This window comes from Pleurodeles waltl, chromosome 6 (assembly GCF_031143425.1).
Source record: "Pleurodeles waltl isolate 20211129_DDA chromosome 6, aPleWal1.hap1.20221129, whole genome shotgun sequence".
NCBI lineage: Eukaryota > Metazoa > Chordata > Amphibia > Caudata > Salamandridae > Pleurodeles > Pleurodeles waltl.
In genome coordinates, this window is record NC_090445.1 from 972454156 (window position 1) to 972472689 (window position 18534).

The 18534-nt window shown below is 44.4% G+C and overlaps 1 protein-coding gene across 6 annotated transcripts in view; it reads right to left on the reverse strand.

Annotated features, from left to right (window-relative positions):
* MYOF (myoferlin) overlaps positions 1-18534 on the reverse strand; it is a 686313-nt gene that overhangs the window by 169863 nt on the left and 497916 nt on the right. For all 6 annotated transcript variants that reach the window (XM_069239822.1, XM_069239820.1, XM_069239821.1 and 3 more), the window contains 2 exons: positions 15278-15439; positions 14920-15085 (listed from right to left, as the gene is read on the reverse strand). In XM_069239822.1, coding sequence (XP_069095923.1) covers positions 14920-15085; positions 15278-15439 — 328 coding nt within the window. The remainder of the gene's footprint in view (positions 1-14919; positions 15086-15277; positions 15440-18534) is intronic.

The window sequence follows — 18534 nt, forward strand, 5'->3', positions numbered from 1 at the left end:
TGTATAGAGTATCCTGGGTCACTAAGAAAGAGAGAACCTCTTGGTGAATGTTTTCTCGATGTGAGAAATCCCTTTTGGTATGCCTATTTAAACCACATCTGGGCCACAGGGTTGCACATTAACCATAGAGTGATCGGAGGACACTCTGTTATCTTTCTCTGCATGAGTATCACAGTAAACTTTTTAGCTTTTTTTTTCTTTTACAGTTTCTTCCCTTTTTCTTTCCTTTCAATTTAATTTTTTTTGTTTGTTTTTCTTTCCCTTGTATTGTTTGTGTGGAGATCTCATAACTATAGATATATTTATTTTATTTTCTACATTTCAGAAATATAGACCAAGTATTCACTAAATTTTTCCCTGGAACTATTGTGTACATATCAAGGGTCTGTGCCCTGAAGAAGGTGAGTGACCAGTGTTGGGCCGCTTATCACCAAAATGTACGTCGGCACTATTACACAAGACAAGGACACTTGTTTGGATCAACATGGGTATTTTTCTTTACATCACAATTGACTCATCCATCTAACAGAAACAAGGACCAAAGGATACATATTATAAAAAAGAAGAAACAAAAAACAGAAAGTTGGACTAAATATAGAATATAACAGATATTAAGAACCCCTCTTGTTGGGGATATTTAAGTCTGCAGACTACAATATCAATTGATTATTATTCTGTTGTGATATTCCTGGCGAGAACGATTGGCCCGCCTGGTGCTAATATATGTAGTCCTTCAGACAAGATACTTGTTGCTCCTATTGAATCATGTTGGGTCCTTGTCATGTACATTTTTGAAATATGGTATGAGTGAAGGAGTATGACTGTGATTGTTTTTTAGCCCTTGCATTTTTCCCGGGGTCTATGTTGGGTTTATTTATCAGATTGCTGTTTATTTTCTTTGGTCTTATTTGGGTTTGTGTACATGTATATCATTCAAATAAATTCAATAGTGTGCACTCTTATTAGATGTAGCTATATGCTTATCCATATTTCTGTTACTGGTTTTTGAGATCTTCTTTCATTAGACACCTGGGATTCCCCTGGATACCCAGAGTGTCCTTGGGACATTGTGAGTATTTTTTGCTGTCCTGCCAGGATCCCCTTCCGGTGTTCATGCCAGCACCTGGGCATTATTAAAAGCCTGCCATTTCAGGCAAGGTAGTGCTGCAGACAGAGGCCCACTTTTGCTGTTGATTTGATGGGTTCCTGGAGAGCCCCCTGGTGACTGCAATGACTATGAAAAATCACAATCTAACATGATCCCTGAAACCAGCTGTTCCCAGATCCAGAATACCAATCTGTCCAAGTCAGAGTACGACCTGCAAACTCTAGGGTCCGCCACAAAGATCCTTAGGTACAGTTCTGCGTTTTGACTTGTGCTGCATTTGTGGGATCTGCTAGCGTTAGGACCTTGCCAAGATTGAAGGACCAGCATATAAACAGTAAATTAGGTGACACACATGTAGTGTATAAAATGTGTGGGGAAAGGGCCAAGTATTTTTTTTATCTAACCTCTTGAACCCATTCCTTGTGAAACTACCTTAGAAAGAACCAGTGAAACAGTGTAAACACTGAAGCTGAAGTAAAGAGGAGACCGTGGAAGGGGCCAAGGTGTTTGTGCAGCACCAGCAGCGCTAGCCAGGCTTGTTGGGGGGGGGGGGGGGGTTGGTAAGGAAGGGGGTGTTGAAACGCCTGGATGTTACTGCTCCCTGTCCCACCCCCATTCCCTTAAGAAGCTCTTGTGGCAGAGGTCACTGGTGAGCCAGAGGAGGGCAGAGATCAGGAGAAGAACAGTGTACCTCTTAAACAGGAGCAGTGCAGCCAGAGCAGTAAAGTATCCAGGTAGCCACAGGCAGCTGATGACCTTAGCGCGGCTTGCAGTCTACTGGTTTGTGGGGTAATGACTCTGATGGAATGAGAAAAGCAAGATTGTAACAAATGCACCCCATTGAGATCCTGGATATCATGGGTAATTAAATCTAAGCCTTGAAAAGGAAAGTGCTCTAATAAAGAGGAGCCTAACAGCCATTTTGCAAAACAACTTTTGTCCGTACAGGCTTAGCGCAAGAAAGAGAACATCACTAAACTCAGTTAAGCCAATAACATCAGAATACCAAAGTAGCACAGAAATCCCTCATAATGGATCTTAAGTTGAAAATAATGAAATCTGTGACTTTTGCAATATTGATATCGCACAAAAGCATAAGTCAATGGGAAAGAGGCTGCTTCCCCCACCCTTATGGGTCATGTGGTAAGGGATCCTAGCAGAGTGTTTGTCTGGGAGTAGTCGTCCCAATAGTCTGGATAGGGTAAAAAATATAGCAACTCGAAAGGGAGTGTCATTAAGGGAATATGAGACACCAACATAAAAAGAAGCACTAAATAAATCTAGGTCAATAAAAGATTTAAGATACAGAAGCCAGATTGCACCAGAGTGAGGGGCTCCTCCCTGGTCAATGGTCCACACAATGAGGAATATAAGATCAAGGTCAAGTGACTAAGCCTCTGTTACAGAAAAGAGAAGCATTTTTATAAGAGCCAGTCCTCACTATTGTAAAATACTTGTTACTGTGTTCCACATTTTATAGTGGTCAAGGATGAAACCATTGGCCTCCTGCAAGATCATTATGGAGGTCCCTTTCACCTATTCAAGATTATTACAGAAGTACTCAGTGTGCCTGGGCTGCATAAAAAATATTTATTGACCCAATGACAAAGGTGTGAAAAATTACCTTCCATGTACCAGCAACTAAGAGCAGGCTCATGAAAAGAACAGTTTTTCATACTGGTGGACATGTTCCCCAGGTTTCAAATGCTAAAACTGAAAGCATGTTCAGAAAAAAATCCTGTTGAATGCCACAAATGTACAAAGACTTAACCTTTGTGATGACACATTTAAGTCGTAGATAAGATGAACACCTAAAAATCGGGTGTATGACATAGAAGTATGTGCAATACTATTACTTACTTTCTGACTGCTAGTGTTATATTTCTATTGTTGCCAGTATCTGGCAGAGATTCCTAAGAGTTAAGCACTATGGGTCAAATCAGTTATAATGATTCATTAATCATTACTCCAAATTCAGTTTTATTGAGTTTTCAAGCCATTACAACAAAGTACACTAGTGCAAGGAACTAAGGTTGAGGCAGAAGTGCATTTGTCACAAGCAATAAAGACATTAATATAGCAGAATCATGGTGGGAGAGTCTTCTGAACAAGTGAGGGGGGCAGGTGATCGGTGCCAATATCAAAGCATGACCTTGTGTGTCATGTGTGCCACGATGATAAGTAGGGAGATATCCGCCCAACAAGACTCCCACCAGGTTGGAGGCCGATGTGTTCTACACTATAGCTGGGTTATGTCCGCGGGGTCCCAAGAAAAGGGCTGCAGGACCCCTTGCTGCCATGCCTCGGCGCAAGAACTAAAAGGTCAACAACCCACAGGGACTCGTGGAAAGAAAGGAGGGTTGAAGAGAACCAAACATGACAAGGAAGTCTCCAACTGCTATGCAAGAATGGTAGTGCTGTCTGAGGGGGAAAAGGGGTGGGGTTGAGAGTTAATAGTATTAGGTACTAGAGTGTCCACACTGGCGTGGCCCAGTAGTGGAGGTGAGGGTGCCTCAAAGCCTTCCTAGTCTAGTCAGACAAGTGAAGGGAGTGGAGTTTGGGCGGCTTGAAGCATAGATATTCTAGCCAAGACATGTAATCAACAAGGGGCTTCCAGAGTCACAGGATTGTTTTTATCTGAAAAGGATACCTTAATAGTCAATTGCTACATTGCCAGAGTATGCCAGAGCTTCGTCAAACATGTTGCTACAGGAGGGGCAGTGGGGGATTCCCAGACCAGGGCTATGAGCTGCTTCTCTCACCTGTCATATGCCGTATGAGGTACCAGTCTGCATGAGTCATTGTTTCCAGTGTCATGGGGGGGCCACCCAGAATAACTGTGTGGTAGTCTGCCGGGATTGGGTAGCCCAGGGCTCCTTTTATGTGGCTCAGAATCTCCTTAAAAAATATAGCGTTACTTGGGCATGCCCACCATAAGTGGTGAAAGCCACCCCACCTGCGCCCTGCACCTCCAGCATGAGGCTGATGTTGCACAAGGCTGATCTTGCAGGGTAGATAAAGTACAAACAGGCAGGGGTATACTACCAATGTCTTATAGGCTGTTTGACTTTTTGGGGGATTCTTCTGTAAATGTTGGGGCACCATCTGCCTAGGAAAAGTACTCTGGCAAAGTCTGAAAGCCTTTATTGAGTTGGTAGTCGTTTTACTTGTACTCAGGGCAAGGGCAGAAAGCCACTGATTATATTATCTGAGGGCTGCAAGCAGACAGCTTTATCAAGGCTTCTGGCATTCAAGATCCTATTCTGACTAGCCCTTCAGAAGCCAACATCAAATAATGACACAAAAGCTTTATTTGAGCATTATATAAAGATCATAAATGCAAACCTTTACAAAATTCACATAATAAAAAGTCATTAGAATCTGAATTAGTAAGATCATTACACTATATAGCAAAATCCATAACTCAATCTTCCCATCTGATTAAAGGACCATTTCATTTCTTACATGTAGAGAATTTTTATAAAAGAACTGATACTATCACAAATCTCTGGTGTGCTTAACTTCTGAAAATACAATAAAGCCACTCTACATTTGATCAGTCACAAACCTCTTTCTTTTGGTATTAAAAAATTCTTAGTTAAACACAAGAAAAATGTGAACAAAAATACAAAGGGGAGCATACTCTGCAGAGAGCTTTCATCACACAGACAGAGGAATAGATGAGTGGTCTTACTGCCTGAGAGGAAAGCATAACTGCCACCTGATAATCTGAATCTAGATGGAAGGGTCTTATCCGAAGAATGAGATACAAAATCCAAATATGGTTCTAACCCTGGTGAAGTTTGTATTAGAACGAATTCCATATTCTGTGTTTTAACTAACTCAGCCACATCCTGTTCCTGTTGTCGAAGGTCCATAAAAGATTTTCTTGATCCAGGTCCTTAAAACTTATGGGAGGCCCTCAGGTTTAAAGAAAGTCTATGGGCTCCCCATGGAGGTGCACATCTTCTTAATATGATTTAACCAGTATAGGTGACACAAGATAGTCCTCAATGACTTCTCCATTAAATAAAGCTTGGGGATTCCTCCAAATTGCACACCACAACAGCAAGGAATCTGGCCAGATTGATCAGATCTTCCACATAGTCAAGCCCTAGTTCCTCATGCAAATATAAAAAAGGGACAGCTAGGCAGGAGACCTAAAAGTCTTCTTTAGTCTCTATTTTTCTAAGCCTGAAGATTAGTCAAGTTTTTATAGCCCCATAAGCCAGATCCATAGGGTAAAACAAGAAGATACTGCCTCCTATAGATTTCTAAGAAAGGGACAGTTGGCTTCTTAACAACAGTAGAGGCTAAGTTGGTCATGAACACAATGTTGAGTGTAAAGCATGTCCTGGCCTAGTCAAAGGTGACACCCCCGCCAAGTATGAAAACTCACATCTTTTTAATATGGATTTATCCCCTATGAGCAGCCTCATATTAGGGCTCCTTAGACCACAGGCCAATGTATAAGTTTTGTTGGTGTTTACTTCCAACTTCATGTTTGCCCTAAAACCAATATAACTCTTAAGAATAACTAAGAATTGTGAGCCCTACTGCATCCTCGAAATAAAGATGGCACTGCCTCCCATTGTCAACAGCAGGATAGGCTTATTTTTAATGATTGGGGCTTCTATGCTCTTAGCCATCAGTGGCTCATCTCACTCGGTAATCCATCCAACATCCAATAGCAGTAACAGAAAATGGCCCTTTCAGAAAATATTTACATGCAACAGGATGGCCCAGATATGACAAGACTGATGAACTCACAAAAACATTACAAAGAAGCTGATAGCCAGGAGATACCCTAAAATAAATTTAGATGAACCAGAATGTAACTAAAAAACAACCACGGACGGGTGTTACAAGAAACCCATACCAAAGAAATTTTAAATGGAATCTTGCGAGTAATCACACATTTCCTTCTTTTCAATAAAGGGAAAAAGATAATCGGTACACATTGAAGATTTGCAATATGATGATTCATTTTTGTCTTCAAAATAACAACAGCTTAATAGACCAAGTAGAGACCACAGTACTACGTAAGCAATGCAGACGCAATCTCATACCATTTTATGGGTATTTTCAGCTGTAAGATTGCTCCACCCATGCAGGTCCTTTCAGCTAACCAACATAAAACTCAAAGCTTAATAGTAGTTCATCATGGGAGCATAGAATACATGCACACCAACAGGTGACTCTCACATCTAAATACAAGCCTGTCGACTATCATGTAAAAACAATAACTTGCAAAGTCAGGGGCAGGAAAACAGTGGACAGAAGTACAATCCACTGTGCTCAATTAAACACACTTTAAAGGTAAGAGGCCCATATAAAGTGACCTCACATGGACAATAGAAAAACTTAAAGTGAGAAGTAACATTATAAGGGTGACACAGGCACTGAATTATAAAACACTGAAATAATGTTATACCCTTTCCATAAATACTGGAGACTTGAGTAGCTAAACGGAGTTGGGATAAAAGCAAAAACAATTTATATTAACTGACCCTTATGGGTGAGTCTACCTTTTGGACCACATTTTTGTATAGAGGTCCCTATAATTCTGAAACTCAAAGTGAAAACAATCAGCACTGGAGATGACTCCTAACTAGAAACAAGAAACTTAAGTTAGTGTCTCAATTCATCAAGCAGAGTATGACATGCAATTTGCAATGTAGAGGGCCTTGCTAAGGTGTAGATTCTTTTAAATTTAGGTCCCCAAATTACAAGGATAATATGTGATGCTACCAAGCAGCTTTGGACAGGTCATTCTAAGCCATATGCTCCGTAGAGACACTATTCCATACTTCTAGACATGCTTGGTGATAACAAATTTCTAGTCAGCTCCTTATGCTCACAAGGCATGTGTCACAAAACAACTATCTTTCAATGATTACCATGACATTGTATGACATCATAATGAATACACATACTAAAGGATATATGTTCAATGTCATCACTGGCTTCTCTCATTCCTTCTTAGATGTAGATTGATGGATCCTTTGTTTTACAAGAAGCTGGCCTGGCATTTAAGTTTGTATGTATTTTGATAATGTAAATCTAGCCAAAATAGTTGTGAAGTGCTGCACAGCATTGGGGGCACAAACAAGACAAGGGGATGTTATTTACTGATCCTGAATGCACAGATTGAAAAGGCATAGTGTTGCACTGAGTTCTGCCCCAGCAGTATGCCTGGATTTTTTTGCTTTTCTGAGCACCCAGTTTTTGGACTTTTTACTGTGGGCGAGTCTCATTACTGTTGTCTCACACGCAGTAATCACACGTTGAACAAACTGGGTATGATTACCACCAGTGTCCACCTTTTAATATAAGACCACTGTGATGCAGCAAGGGGCACTTGGCTGGTTAATCAGGAACACGTGTGCACAAGTGCGGGCTGCGCATGGGAGACTACTGTTGTGCACAGCCCGGTAACTATGCATAGATACCCTGGCACAACGGGGTCTATGCAGGGTTAGGTATTCACCTGGGATAGGCCTTATGAGGCTCATGTACACTATTAAGGAAAGCCAGGGTGCTTAACTGTTGTATCTATAATGACACTCCTTCATACACATAGGGAGAGAACTGCCTTACAGTGTAGTTTCCCTTCTCCTTGGCCTATAGAGACCAATGACGTCTTGAACTGAAGTGTAAATTGTGCGAGAAAAATCACATTATTAACTCCCAAAATATAACTATTTATGTTGTGGGTCATTCAGAATGTACTTGTTTGCCTGGCTTAGCTCAGGATGAGATCCCAGGCATGTTGTCACACATTTTCTCCAGCAGCAGGAACAAAGGCTGCACCCACACAAAAGTAGAAATTACCACTACTTCTCGGAGATCCTGAGGAGGAACGGGGTGGAGCAGAATGCTCTGTGTCAATCACCCATCTGTCACAGTACACCAGGGATTTGCCTGCCCAAGCCCACTGAACAAAGAAGAGTGCTCAGATAACTGGAGCCAAACTACAAAAGGGGTCGCCTTTGAAATTCTAGTGTGCAAGTCCCCAGCAGTGGTGTCAGCAAGGAGTGGAGCTAGGACCCCAGGAGCTGATGTGACCAGTGGCTCCTTGATGACGCCATTTTCAATTGTCCCAACATGATGTGCAGGAGGGTTGGGACAGGGGTGGAGAGGAGATGTGGCACCGCAGGATTGGTTAGGGGTGACTGTCCTCAGGAGCCTTCCTCTCTCTTTTATAAACCCTTGCACAAGGAAAGACTTTTTTCTCTTGCCTGTGGATTTTCCAACTACTGTGCTGCTGGATCCTGGAGGAACACCCTGACCCCTCCCTCAGGGCCCGAACCCTGCCCAGTTGATCCCAGGACCAGTTGGTCTCCCCATTGGCCAGTGAGGCTGGCCCCCTTACTCCCCCCTGAGGACCAGTTGGGAGAAACCCTGGACTTTTCTGCATCCATCAACAAAGCCACAAAGGAGAAATAATGCAGGGAGCGAGGAGGACCAGCTTTTGGAGGACTGCACTGCTTTGGAGATGCGGAGGGTTGTTGCAACTGTCCCTCGTGGGTAGGGCTCGCCACAAGGAGTAAAATGAGTCCAGGATCGTTCAAATCAGCCCAACAGGGCCAGAGGTATGGCATTCTAAAGTTTGGTGACCTTTGACCTTATTTCTTCCCTCAAAGCGTGTGCAGCACTGCTGCCATTTCATCAATTTCCACTGGGGTGGATGGCTCAAGGAAGCGAACAGCAATCTGTTGGGAGAGAGGTTCACGCAAATTCTAATTCAGGGGGCTGGGACCCCATCCCTGGACCCCTGAGAGTTGGAGGATATGGGAAGCACCATCGCACTTCCCTGAAGTATTGGCAATGGGTGGAGCACCATCACGCTCCCCCCTCCTACAGGAGGCAGAAGGGGCTCAGGCACCATCCCTGAGCCACTTTACACCCCTGGGCCGTGGCCCCAACACACATCTGCTTGCTGGAGTGGGCGGACACAGGAGAATGGTCGTGCTGCCAGCGCGGGAAGCCAACTAGGGCAGGCATCAGTGGGCTACTCGCACTGCCCTCGAATTATGGCAAGCTCTGAGGTGCCTAGGTGGGACCGGGAACCCCCTTGAAAGAGAGAAAGGTGGTGTGAGGCCGCATCACCGCGGCTATCCCTGGCTCAGCAGATACTATAATATTCACTGCTTCATGGAGACTCGCCCCATAATGCTTCTGAGGGGCCTTGTGTTTCACTCACTTTTTTGCCCATATCTGAGCTCATAGTGGTCCTAGGGCCACCGCCAAATTGCTCAGCATGATTTGCTCCTGCTCCTTGGGCCATCTCCTGGGTCCCCACCCTAAGTTGGGGGGACCACAGAATCATAACATCACTTTTCCACCATTTCAAAGCATTTCGAAGGTTTTCCATGGCTTGAGCTTTTGCTCTACAGCCAGGAGTAGTTTGTCCTCTAGGGGACTTGTGGATGGTAACATTTTGAAAGCCCTGGAAGGCCTAAGAATGTATAATGCACTGTGCCATCTAGGGGTTGATTGTATGGTTACACTGCAATGCTTTTCACCATTGCTGTTTTCGTGTTACGCTCTCTAGAGGTTGAATGTATAGATACATTGTAATATTTTACCATGCTGTTTTCATGTGGTTACGCCCTCTAGCGGCTGATTATATGGTCACGCTACAATGTTCTATCACCATGCCATTTTTATTGTGATGCCCTCTAGGGGCTTTTCTGACTACAGTATATAAACGAATGCACTAACACAAAGTTGTGTTTCCTGATAAATTATTTAATTGGGTTTTCATGGTGATGACATAGGTTTGTTGATCTATCAGTATCACAATTATGACAATGATTCATGCCAAAGTAATATGATTATTACTCAATGACTGTTGAACCTCACATGATATGTTTGGGTGACTGCCTCTAGGGAGTCACCAGTGATTACACAATGACATCTGCCAATGTATATTTGTAAATTACTGCATAGTATTTACTAGTGTGTGCATAATAAATGTACTTCTTTTTCTAAACAAAAAGTACTGACTGGACAATCATTTATTGAGTTTTATTTTTGCGTGCCAGTGATTGGTGATTACTAGCCCACACTACCTCTCTTGAGTAGGCCTTAGACAGCTCCACCTCAATACCCTTTGAAAGTCAAGCGCTACAATGGGGTGTTTGGTTCCCACTGAGGACAACTGAAAAACTATTACTTGTGCTGGCCACACAACTAATAGCCCAATTTTCAACACACAGCATCTTGCTTTTCTCTTCTTTATACTTCATAGTCTCTGATCTGAGAGTGCCCTGGCCGTGGGTGTGCCAAGAGCAAGAGTAGCCAGGAAACTAAAATAACCCCTAAATTGAACCATACCTCGTCACACACAGCACACAAAACTAGTAAACCCAACCATCCTTTAAAAGTGTTACATTCACACTTTCTTCCTCCTTCCAACCATCGGTTCATCCATGCTCTCACCCTTCCATCTATCCATCCATCCTTCACCTCACCTTTACATCCACTCAACCAACCAACTATACTTTCTTCAATCCATCCATCCACCATTTTATATATAGATTAATTATTTCACCTACATATATGGCAAAGTATCTATCCATCTTTCCATCCATCAATCCTTTCTATTCCTTCCTCCATCTTTTCTCCTACCTGCCCATTCTTCCACCGACTCTGACTTTCACTTATCAATCCTTTCCTAAATTCAGTCCTTCTGTTCAACTTCTATCATTCTTTTTCACTCTTTATTCCATCCTTTAAACCCTTTCATTCTGCCAGTGCTTTCACTCTGCCATCCATTCATTCACCTTCCTTTCAAAGTTCTGTCCTACTTTTCTTCCTTCTTTTCTTTCATGTTTTCTTGATTTCTTTCACCCTTCCTTTCTTTGTTTCCCATTTGCATCTATTCAACTGAATAGATGCAATCCCCATCCCATCCTTACTTTTACATTATTTTTTATCTCACACTCTTTCCGTCTTCTTACTTACATCATTTATCTTTTTGTTGTCTTGACTGTGCACTATGCCATGGCCAAGAGCCAGCAGAAGTTGTGAGCTTCTTTGCAAGATCAGTGGGGTGCTGGTCATGATGGATTACTATATGATGCAGGTGGTGGCGGGGAAGGGGAGTCAATGAAGTTCCATCAGGATGGGTGTGCTTTTGTAGTAAGCTGGCCTGGTGTGTGGTGGGTACTTAAAGTACTTACACCTCCCCTATTAGTGTAGTGTAAGCATTGTCTAGAAGCCAGGCTGTCTAGAGATAGCGGTGGATGAGCAGCCAAGGCTTATCTAGGAGACATGCAAAGCTCATGCAATACCACTGTAGTCACACAGCACTTACACACATCAAAGAAAACACTCAGTGTTACAAAAATAAAGGTACTTTATTTTAGTGACAATACCCAAAAGTACTAGAGAGGCAACCCTCCAATAGGAAGTAACAAACTAAATATATACACTAGTTATCAGCAATAGGCATAGAAAGTAATAGAAAACAGTGCCCATGCAATTACACAATAGGGACCCTAGGGAGAGCCCAAACCATATACTAATAATAAAATGGAATGCGAACACAGGACCCCCCACCTAGGTAAGTGAAATGTGTAGAGAGGAGCTGGGAAATACTAGGAAACCCCAAAGGTAAGTACCACAGTGCCCCTAGCAAACAGTAAGAAAGGATTAAGTTAGTGGATTTTCCCCAAACCACCCAAAAGGAAGGAAAAGAAGAAAATGCAACACCCAGATAAGACTGCATGAAACCAGCGGTGGATTCCTGAAGAGGAAGACCTGTGGAAGAAGGGGACAAAGTCCAAAAGTCACAGAAGAGTCCAGGAGGAGTAGGAGCTACTAATCAGCTCTGCAGCCCTGGAGAAGTTGAAGAGTTCCTGAGGGATGCAGATGATGTCCCACACTGGAAGAAGAATTGCAGTCGGGTGTTGGTGCAGGAATTCCACCAACAAGCCTTGGCAATGGCAAATGTTGTGGTTGGCAGAATGTGGAGCTGCCGGGGGCCAGCAAGGCCCAGGAGGACTCAACCCAGGAAGAGGAGGCAGAGGGGACCCTCAGTGACACAGAGAGCACAAAGGAGCAGAGGCAGCGCCCACAGGAGTCCCACAGGATGGGGACACAGGAGTCGCAGAAGAGGCCATGCAGCACAACTGGAGAAGGGTTCCACGTTGCAGGAGAACCACACAGAGGGTAGTGCATCACAGGAAGGACTGCTGGGGCAGGAGCTAGAAGTAGCCTGAAGATCCCTTGGAGGAGTGCAAACAAGCCTTGGCAGCTGCAAGGGACACGGTGCATAGGGTGAACTGTCCTGCGTGGGAAGGCAAGGGCTTACCACCACCAAAGTTGGATAGCTGGCAGAGAAGACCAAGAGGACTACTCTAGACCATCACCCATGATGCAGAATCCACAAAGCTCAGAATGAGAGGAGATCCACGCAGCCAGTCGTCGTTGCAGGGGGGTGACTTCTTCACTCTAAGGGAGAGTCCTTCTTCCTTCTCATGCAGACTGAAGACTTGCCGCCCTCAGAGGATGCACAGCCGGGGAAATGTTGCAGAAGCTGGAAGGAGCAGTGGAAACAATGTTGCAAGAAGAGTCTTCTTCATGGATGCCGATTGTCGGTTCCTGGAGGGTCCAGTCGCGGTTCCAGTGGCTAGAAGTCAAAGTAAGGTTGCAGGAGTCCTGCTGGAATCTTGCAGGCCGACTCTGATGACCCACCCGAGAGAGCGGCCCTAAACAGCCCTGAAAGGGGGGGTTGGTCACCTAGCCAGGTGACCACCTATCAGGAGGGGGCTCAGACGTCACCTGCCTGACCTGGCCACTCAGATGCTCCCAGAGGTCCCTGCTAACCTTGGATTCAAGATGGCAGAACACAGGGACCCTCTGGAGAAGCTCTGAGCACCACCCCTGGGGTGGTGATGGACAGGGAAGTGGTCACTCCCCTTTCCATTGTCCAGTTTCGCGCCAGAGCAGGGACTGGAGGTCCCTGAACCGGTGTAGACTGGTTTATGCATGGAGGGCACCAAATGTGCCCTTCAAAGCATACCACTGGCTTGGGGAGCCTACCCCTCCCAAGCCATTTAAAACCTATTTTTAAAGGGAGAGGGTGTTACCCCCCTCCCAAAGGAAATCCTTTGTTTTGCCTTCTTGGGCTTGAGCTGTTATAGCAGCAGGAGGGCAGAAACCTGTCTGAGGGACGGCAGCAGCTTGGGCTGCCTGGAAATCCCTGGAAGACTGGTTGGAGCAATGATGGGGGTCCTCTACAGAGCCCCGAGAGTGCATAGAATTATACTTCTAATACTGGAAACAGTATTGGGGCATGATTCCGACATGTTTGATACCAAACATGCCTAGGTAGTTACCAGTATGTAGCTGGACATAACTAGTGACCTATGTACAGCTCCCCATGGGTGCCATAATACATGCTGCAGCCCATGGGGATATCCTGGTACCCCAATGTCCTGGGTACCATATACTAGGGACGTACATGAAGGCACAAGTATGCCAACTGTGGGGTGAAAATTGTAAAAGTTACCAAATTAGAAGGGAGAGAGCATAATCACTGGGGTCCTGGTTAGCAGAATCCCAGTGAACACAGTCAAACACACTGACAACAGGCAGAAAATGGGGGTAACCATGCCAAGAAAGAGGGTACTTTCCCACAGCTGTGATCATTTTTCTTCTGGTCATGCTGCTACATGTAGGATGTCCTTCGTGGATACCAGAGTGACATCAATGGAGCAGGGTGTTATAAGCATCCAGAGGTGAGATCTCAAACTCCGGTTCTGCAGTTGGTGTCTGGATGAAACAGTTTCACATTCTTTAGAGGAAAGAGTGATTACCAGGCCATCTTTAATTTTTGGCAGTGTGTTCCTTGAGGGCAAGTTTGGTGTCTAAGGTGAATCCAAGTGACTTGACATTCTGTGAAAGTTGAAGGTTTGACACTATCAAGGTTCAAATCATTGAGCACGTTTTGTATTATTTCTTGCTGCTTAGTTTTGGCAAATACTAGGAATCTTGTCTTCTTTGCGTTCAGCTTCATGTAGGTGCCGGACATCCAGATCTGGATGAGGTGCAGGCAGTATTTGAGGCATTGGATGTCTTGAACAGAGACTATCAGGGACAGTTGTGTATCGTGATTTGATAAATCTTCTTGCTGTTATCTGGTTGTAGTCATAGTAGACAATATGGAAACCTGAGGAACTCTGCAGGTCACTGCGATCTTTTGGGTCCAAGGGGTACCCTTGTAAAGTAACTGATAAAGGTAGGAAGAGACCCGTTGAAGGACACTCCATGTGGTACTAAAGCCAGAGATGTCTAATCAACCAAGCTAGAAGGCCACAATAGTTTTAGACGAGCTCTTAGAGGCCTATTACACAAGAAAACAGCATAATTACTTCACAGAACATTTTTAGCAAGAGCCTGTTATTTGGCACAAACTGGCCTTACAAGGAGTCACCCAAATAGCTATGTTCGTGAGATAACGCATTTGGTTAGGAACATAGTTTACTGCGCTGCATGGTGTGCTGTGCCACTTAGCATTTACAAATCTCTTCTTTGTGTGGTATACATGCAAAACTCATTTAGGGATCTTTATTATGCAAAGGCAGCTCAACCAAATGAAATGGCTCCAGGCCTCTAAAATGTATAGCAGTCTTGGCTGGGCTAAAAAAGATTTCTAATGGATATTTTGTTATAAGGAGCTCAATTAACAGGCAGAACACTACATTCATGTCAATGTTTTTGACAGATCTTCCCATTAATTAGCTTTTTTGTGGCAGTACTGACACATGATAACAAAATAACAGGAGTTCTCCAGTTACCTCGCATTTCAGGTGCGATATCCTGTCTGGTAATATAGGGATCACAGCGAAACCTTTCCAGCTCTTCAATGGTGCACTGGCCAACCACCGGCTTCCGCCCAAACTGTCTGTGATCTATGACTTTAATAATTATTGGTGGTGCATACAATTCATCTTTGGGCAGGAGCTATAAATGTAAAATATTTCTGGTTATTACACCAATCTGATAGTCACATTAATGTATGTGGGCATGTAACAGCAGTGCAGACTTCATTTTACATTACGGATACAGGACTATAATGGCAGATTTTCAAATATTATTTAATATGTGATTCATGCAGTCACAGTACAGATGCTTTGCTAAATTCTTATACAGTACCACTTTCATGAAGAGGACAGAGCCAGGGAAGTTTGGTGTTTTCTTGAGGTTTTTGATCACTGCAGAATGAACAATTTCTCCTCCACATTCCACAACCAGGCTTGGTGATGAAACAGAAGCCAGCTGATAACTTTTCATGTTCCTGAGGCCCCAGGCCAGAATCTATCAAATCAATTGAAACAAAAACACTTTATCAGGGACATTAAACAGTCTCAATGACTTCAAATAAATGACAAAAGTCAAAGAAACAGCATTCATTACAACAGGAGAGTAGAACTACATTGGCATATTTGTGGACAGACTTTTTTGTACATTCAGCATGAAGAAATGCATTAGTCAGGAAAAGATTGCAAATATACATCTGGAGACTAATATAAAGCGAAGAGTATATTAGATACAGTGTGCTGGTGCTGTCCATTGTAGTATGTAGTGCTCCATCAGATTAGATGTATGCTGGTTGATGTACGGGCAATTCACAGTCAATCAATCAGTGGGATTTGTAGAGCGCACCTGTAATCTGTGAGGGTATCCCGGCGCTAAGATGCTGCTTGGGTCTAGTTGAACATCCAGGTCTTGAGGCCTTTCCCGAAGTCTAGGAGGGAGGGAGATGTTCTCGGGTGGGTTGGGAGGCTGTTCTGGGCTTTGGCTGTGGTGAAGGAGGAGGTGCTTCCTCCGTAGATGCTGTGATAGATGCAGGGTGTGGGTGCAAGGGAGAGCGCTGCAGAGTGGAGGAGTCTGGAGGATCAGTGGAAGTTCAATTGGTGGTTAAGGCAGATGGGTCCTAGGTTGTGCCAGGCCTTGTATGCGTAGTTCAGGACCTTGACTTGGCAACGTGTGTACAGGCAGCAAGTGGAGGTTTCTTAGATTTGGGGGGTGGGGTGGGGGTTAAGTCAGTCTTTGAACGTCCAGGATGAGTCTGGCTGCTGTGTTCTGAATAACGTTTGGTGAAGTGTTACACAAGACTTGCGTATAGTGCATTGCCCTAGTCTAGGCAGCTGTGTTGAGGGACTGTGTGATGGTTCATCTAGTGGTGGCCGGAAGCCACTTGAAGATCTTCCGAAGCATTTGAAGGGTGAGGATCCAGGTACAGGAGACTGCATTGATTTGATTCACCATGTTGAGTTTGTTGTCCATGATGAATCCCAGGTTCCTGGTGTGGCTGGTGGGGGGCGTTCCTATGTTTTCATGCCACCAGTAGTCATTCCACAGTGAGGCAGAGCTTCCAAACAGCAGGACTTCCGTTTTGTCAGTGTTGAGTTTGAGGCAGTTCATCCAGTCGACGACGGTGTTCATGCAGAAGTGAAAGTTGGTCTTCACAGTGGACGTTTCTTTGGATAGCAAGAGGATGAGTTGAGTGTTGTCTGCATAGGAGATTATTTTCAGTCCATGGTTCCTGACATTGCTGACCAAGGGGATCATCTTAACTTCGAAGAGGGTGGAACCGAGGGAGGAGCCCTGCTGTATACCACATATAATGTCCTTAGGCTTAGAGGTGAAGGGGGAAGGAGGACTATCTGGGTTCTGCCGAACGACAAGGAAGTGATCCACTTCAGGGCAATGCCTCTGATGCCTATATGGTGGAGTCTCTTGATCAGTGTATGATGGGAGACGGTGCCAAAAGCAGCTGAGAGGTTGAGAAGTATGAGGGCAGCCACTTCTCCCTAGGTCTAGAAGGGTTCTGATGTCATCCATAGCGGTGATCAGTGCAGATTCGGTGCTATGTTTGGAATGGAATCCGGTTTGGGGTGTGTCCACGAGTTCGTGGTCTTCTAGGTAGGCGGTGAGCTGTTAGTTTATGGCTTTTTCAATGACTTTACCTGGAACGGGAAGCAAGGAGATTGAATAGTAGTTTTTGAGTTTGTTAGGGTCAGCAGAGGATTTATTGAGGAGGGGTTTGACTCTGGCATGTCTCCATTCTTTGGGACATGTGGCTGTTGTGATTGAAATGTTGAGGATGTCAGTGAGTTTGATGTTGATGGTGTTGCCTAGGTTCAACATGTGGTGCGTGAAGGGTCCGTGGGGGGATCCTGAGTGGATGGATCTCATGACGTTAATGGTGGATAGCATGGTGAGTTGGTACCAGTTGTGGAGAGTGGCATCAGTGGGAGGGGCTGGTAGAGTTGAGAAGGTTGATGGTGTCGCCAGCCGTTAGCTGGGGTGCCACGTTTTTTGTACATGGTGGCAATTTTGTCATGGTAGTATTCAGCAAGAGAGTCGCAGATGTCCTGGGACAGGAAAGCACCGTTTTCCATTGCTGATAGGTTGGAGAATTCCTTGACAATCTTGAAGAGTTCTTACTTAAGATGGAGCTGGCTTGGATTCAGGTGAGTAAGTTTAGCCTCCTGACTTCCTTTAGGTGGTTGTGGTATTGGTTGAGTGAGTTTTTGAAGGCTTTTCTGTTGCTGGGAGATTTGATGGTGTGCCAACATCTCTCAAGTTGCTTGCACTTGCTCTTCGTTGATCTGAGTTTTCAAATGTACCATATGGCTTTTTGGTGGGTCTGTTGGGTTTGACAGTTTTGCTATGTGCTACTCTGTCTGTTCAGTCTGAGATCCAAGTGTTGACATTTTTGACAACTGTATTAATGTCCAATGAAGTATCTAGGGGATAGCGGTTGAGGGTGTCTGACCAAGGCCTCTCGGAAATCTTGCTCCAACTCAGCTGGGAGGTGCAAGGAGGTCTGGTGTGGTGTCTGGGAGCGGTGGTGTAGGTGAAATGGAAGTTAAAGTGGTCCTACAAGGTGATTTCAGTGGTGTGACTGAATTTGATATTGTTTCTGGTAGTAAAGATGGCATTGAGTGTTTGACCTGAGGTCTGCGTGGGTCTTGTGACTATTTGATTGAGATCAATGACGTTCATGCTGTCTAGGAGGTTTTGGTGTTTGCGTTGTTGCAGTCTTCTGGGTGGAAATTGGCGGTTTTGGTGTTTGTGTTGTTGTAGTCTTCTTGGAGGAAATTGAGTTCTCCTACAAAGATGTAGTGTTTGGTGTTGAAGGCAAGGTTGGCGCTGATTCCTGGGATGGTGCTGCAGAAGCTGGGTCGGGGTCCTGGAGGCCTATAAGCGAGGGTGCCTTTGAGGGTGGTTTTGGTGTCTATGCAGAGCTGGAAATTGAGTTGTCCCATGAGCTGTGCATTGCAGACCATTGTGGCATTGCAATAGAGAATATCGTTGTATATGATGGCAAATGCCACCTCCAGGTTTGTTGACGAGGTTGAGGTGGATGATCATGTATCAGTTTGGTGTGGCTGTGGTGATGT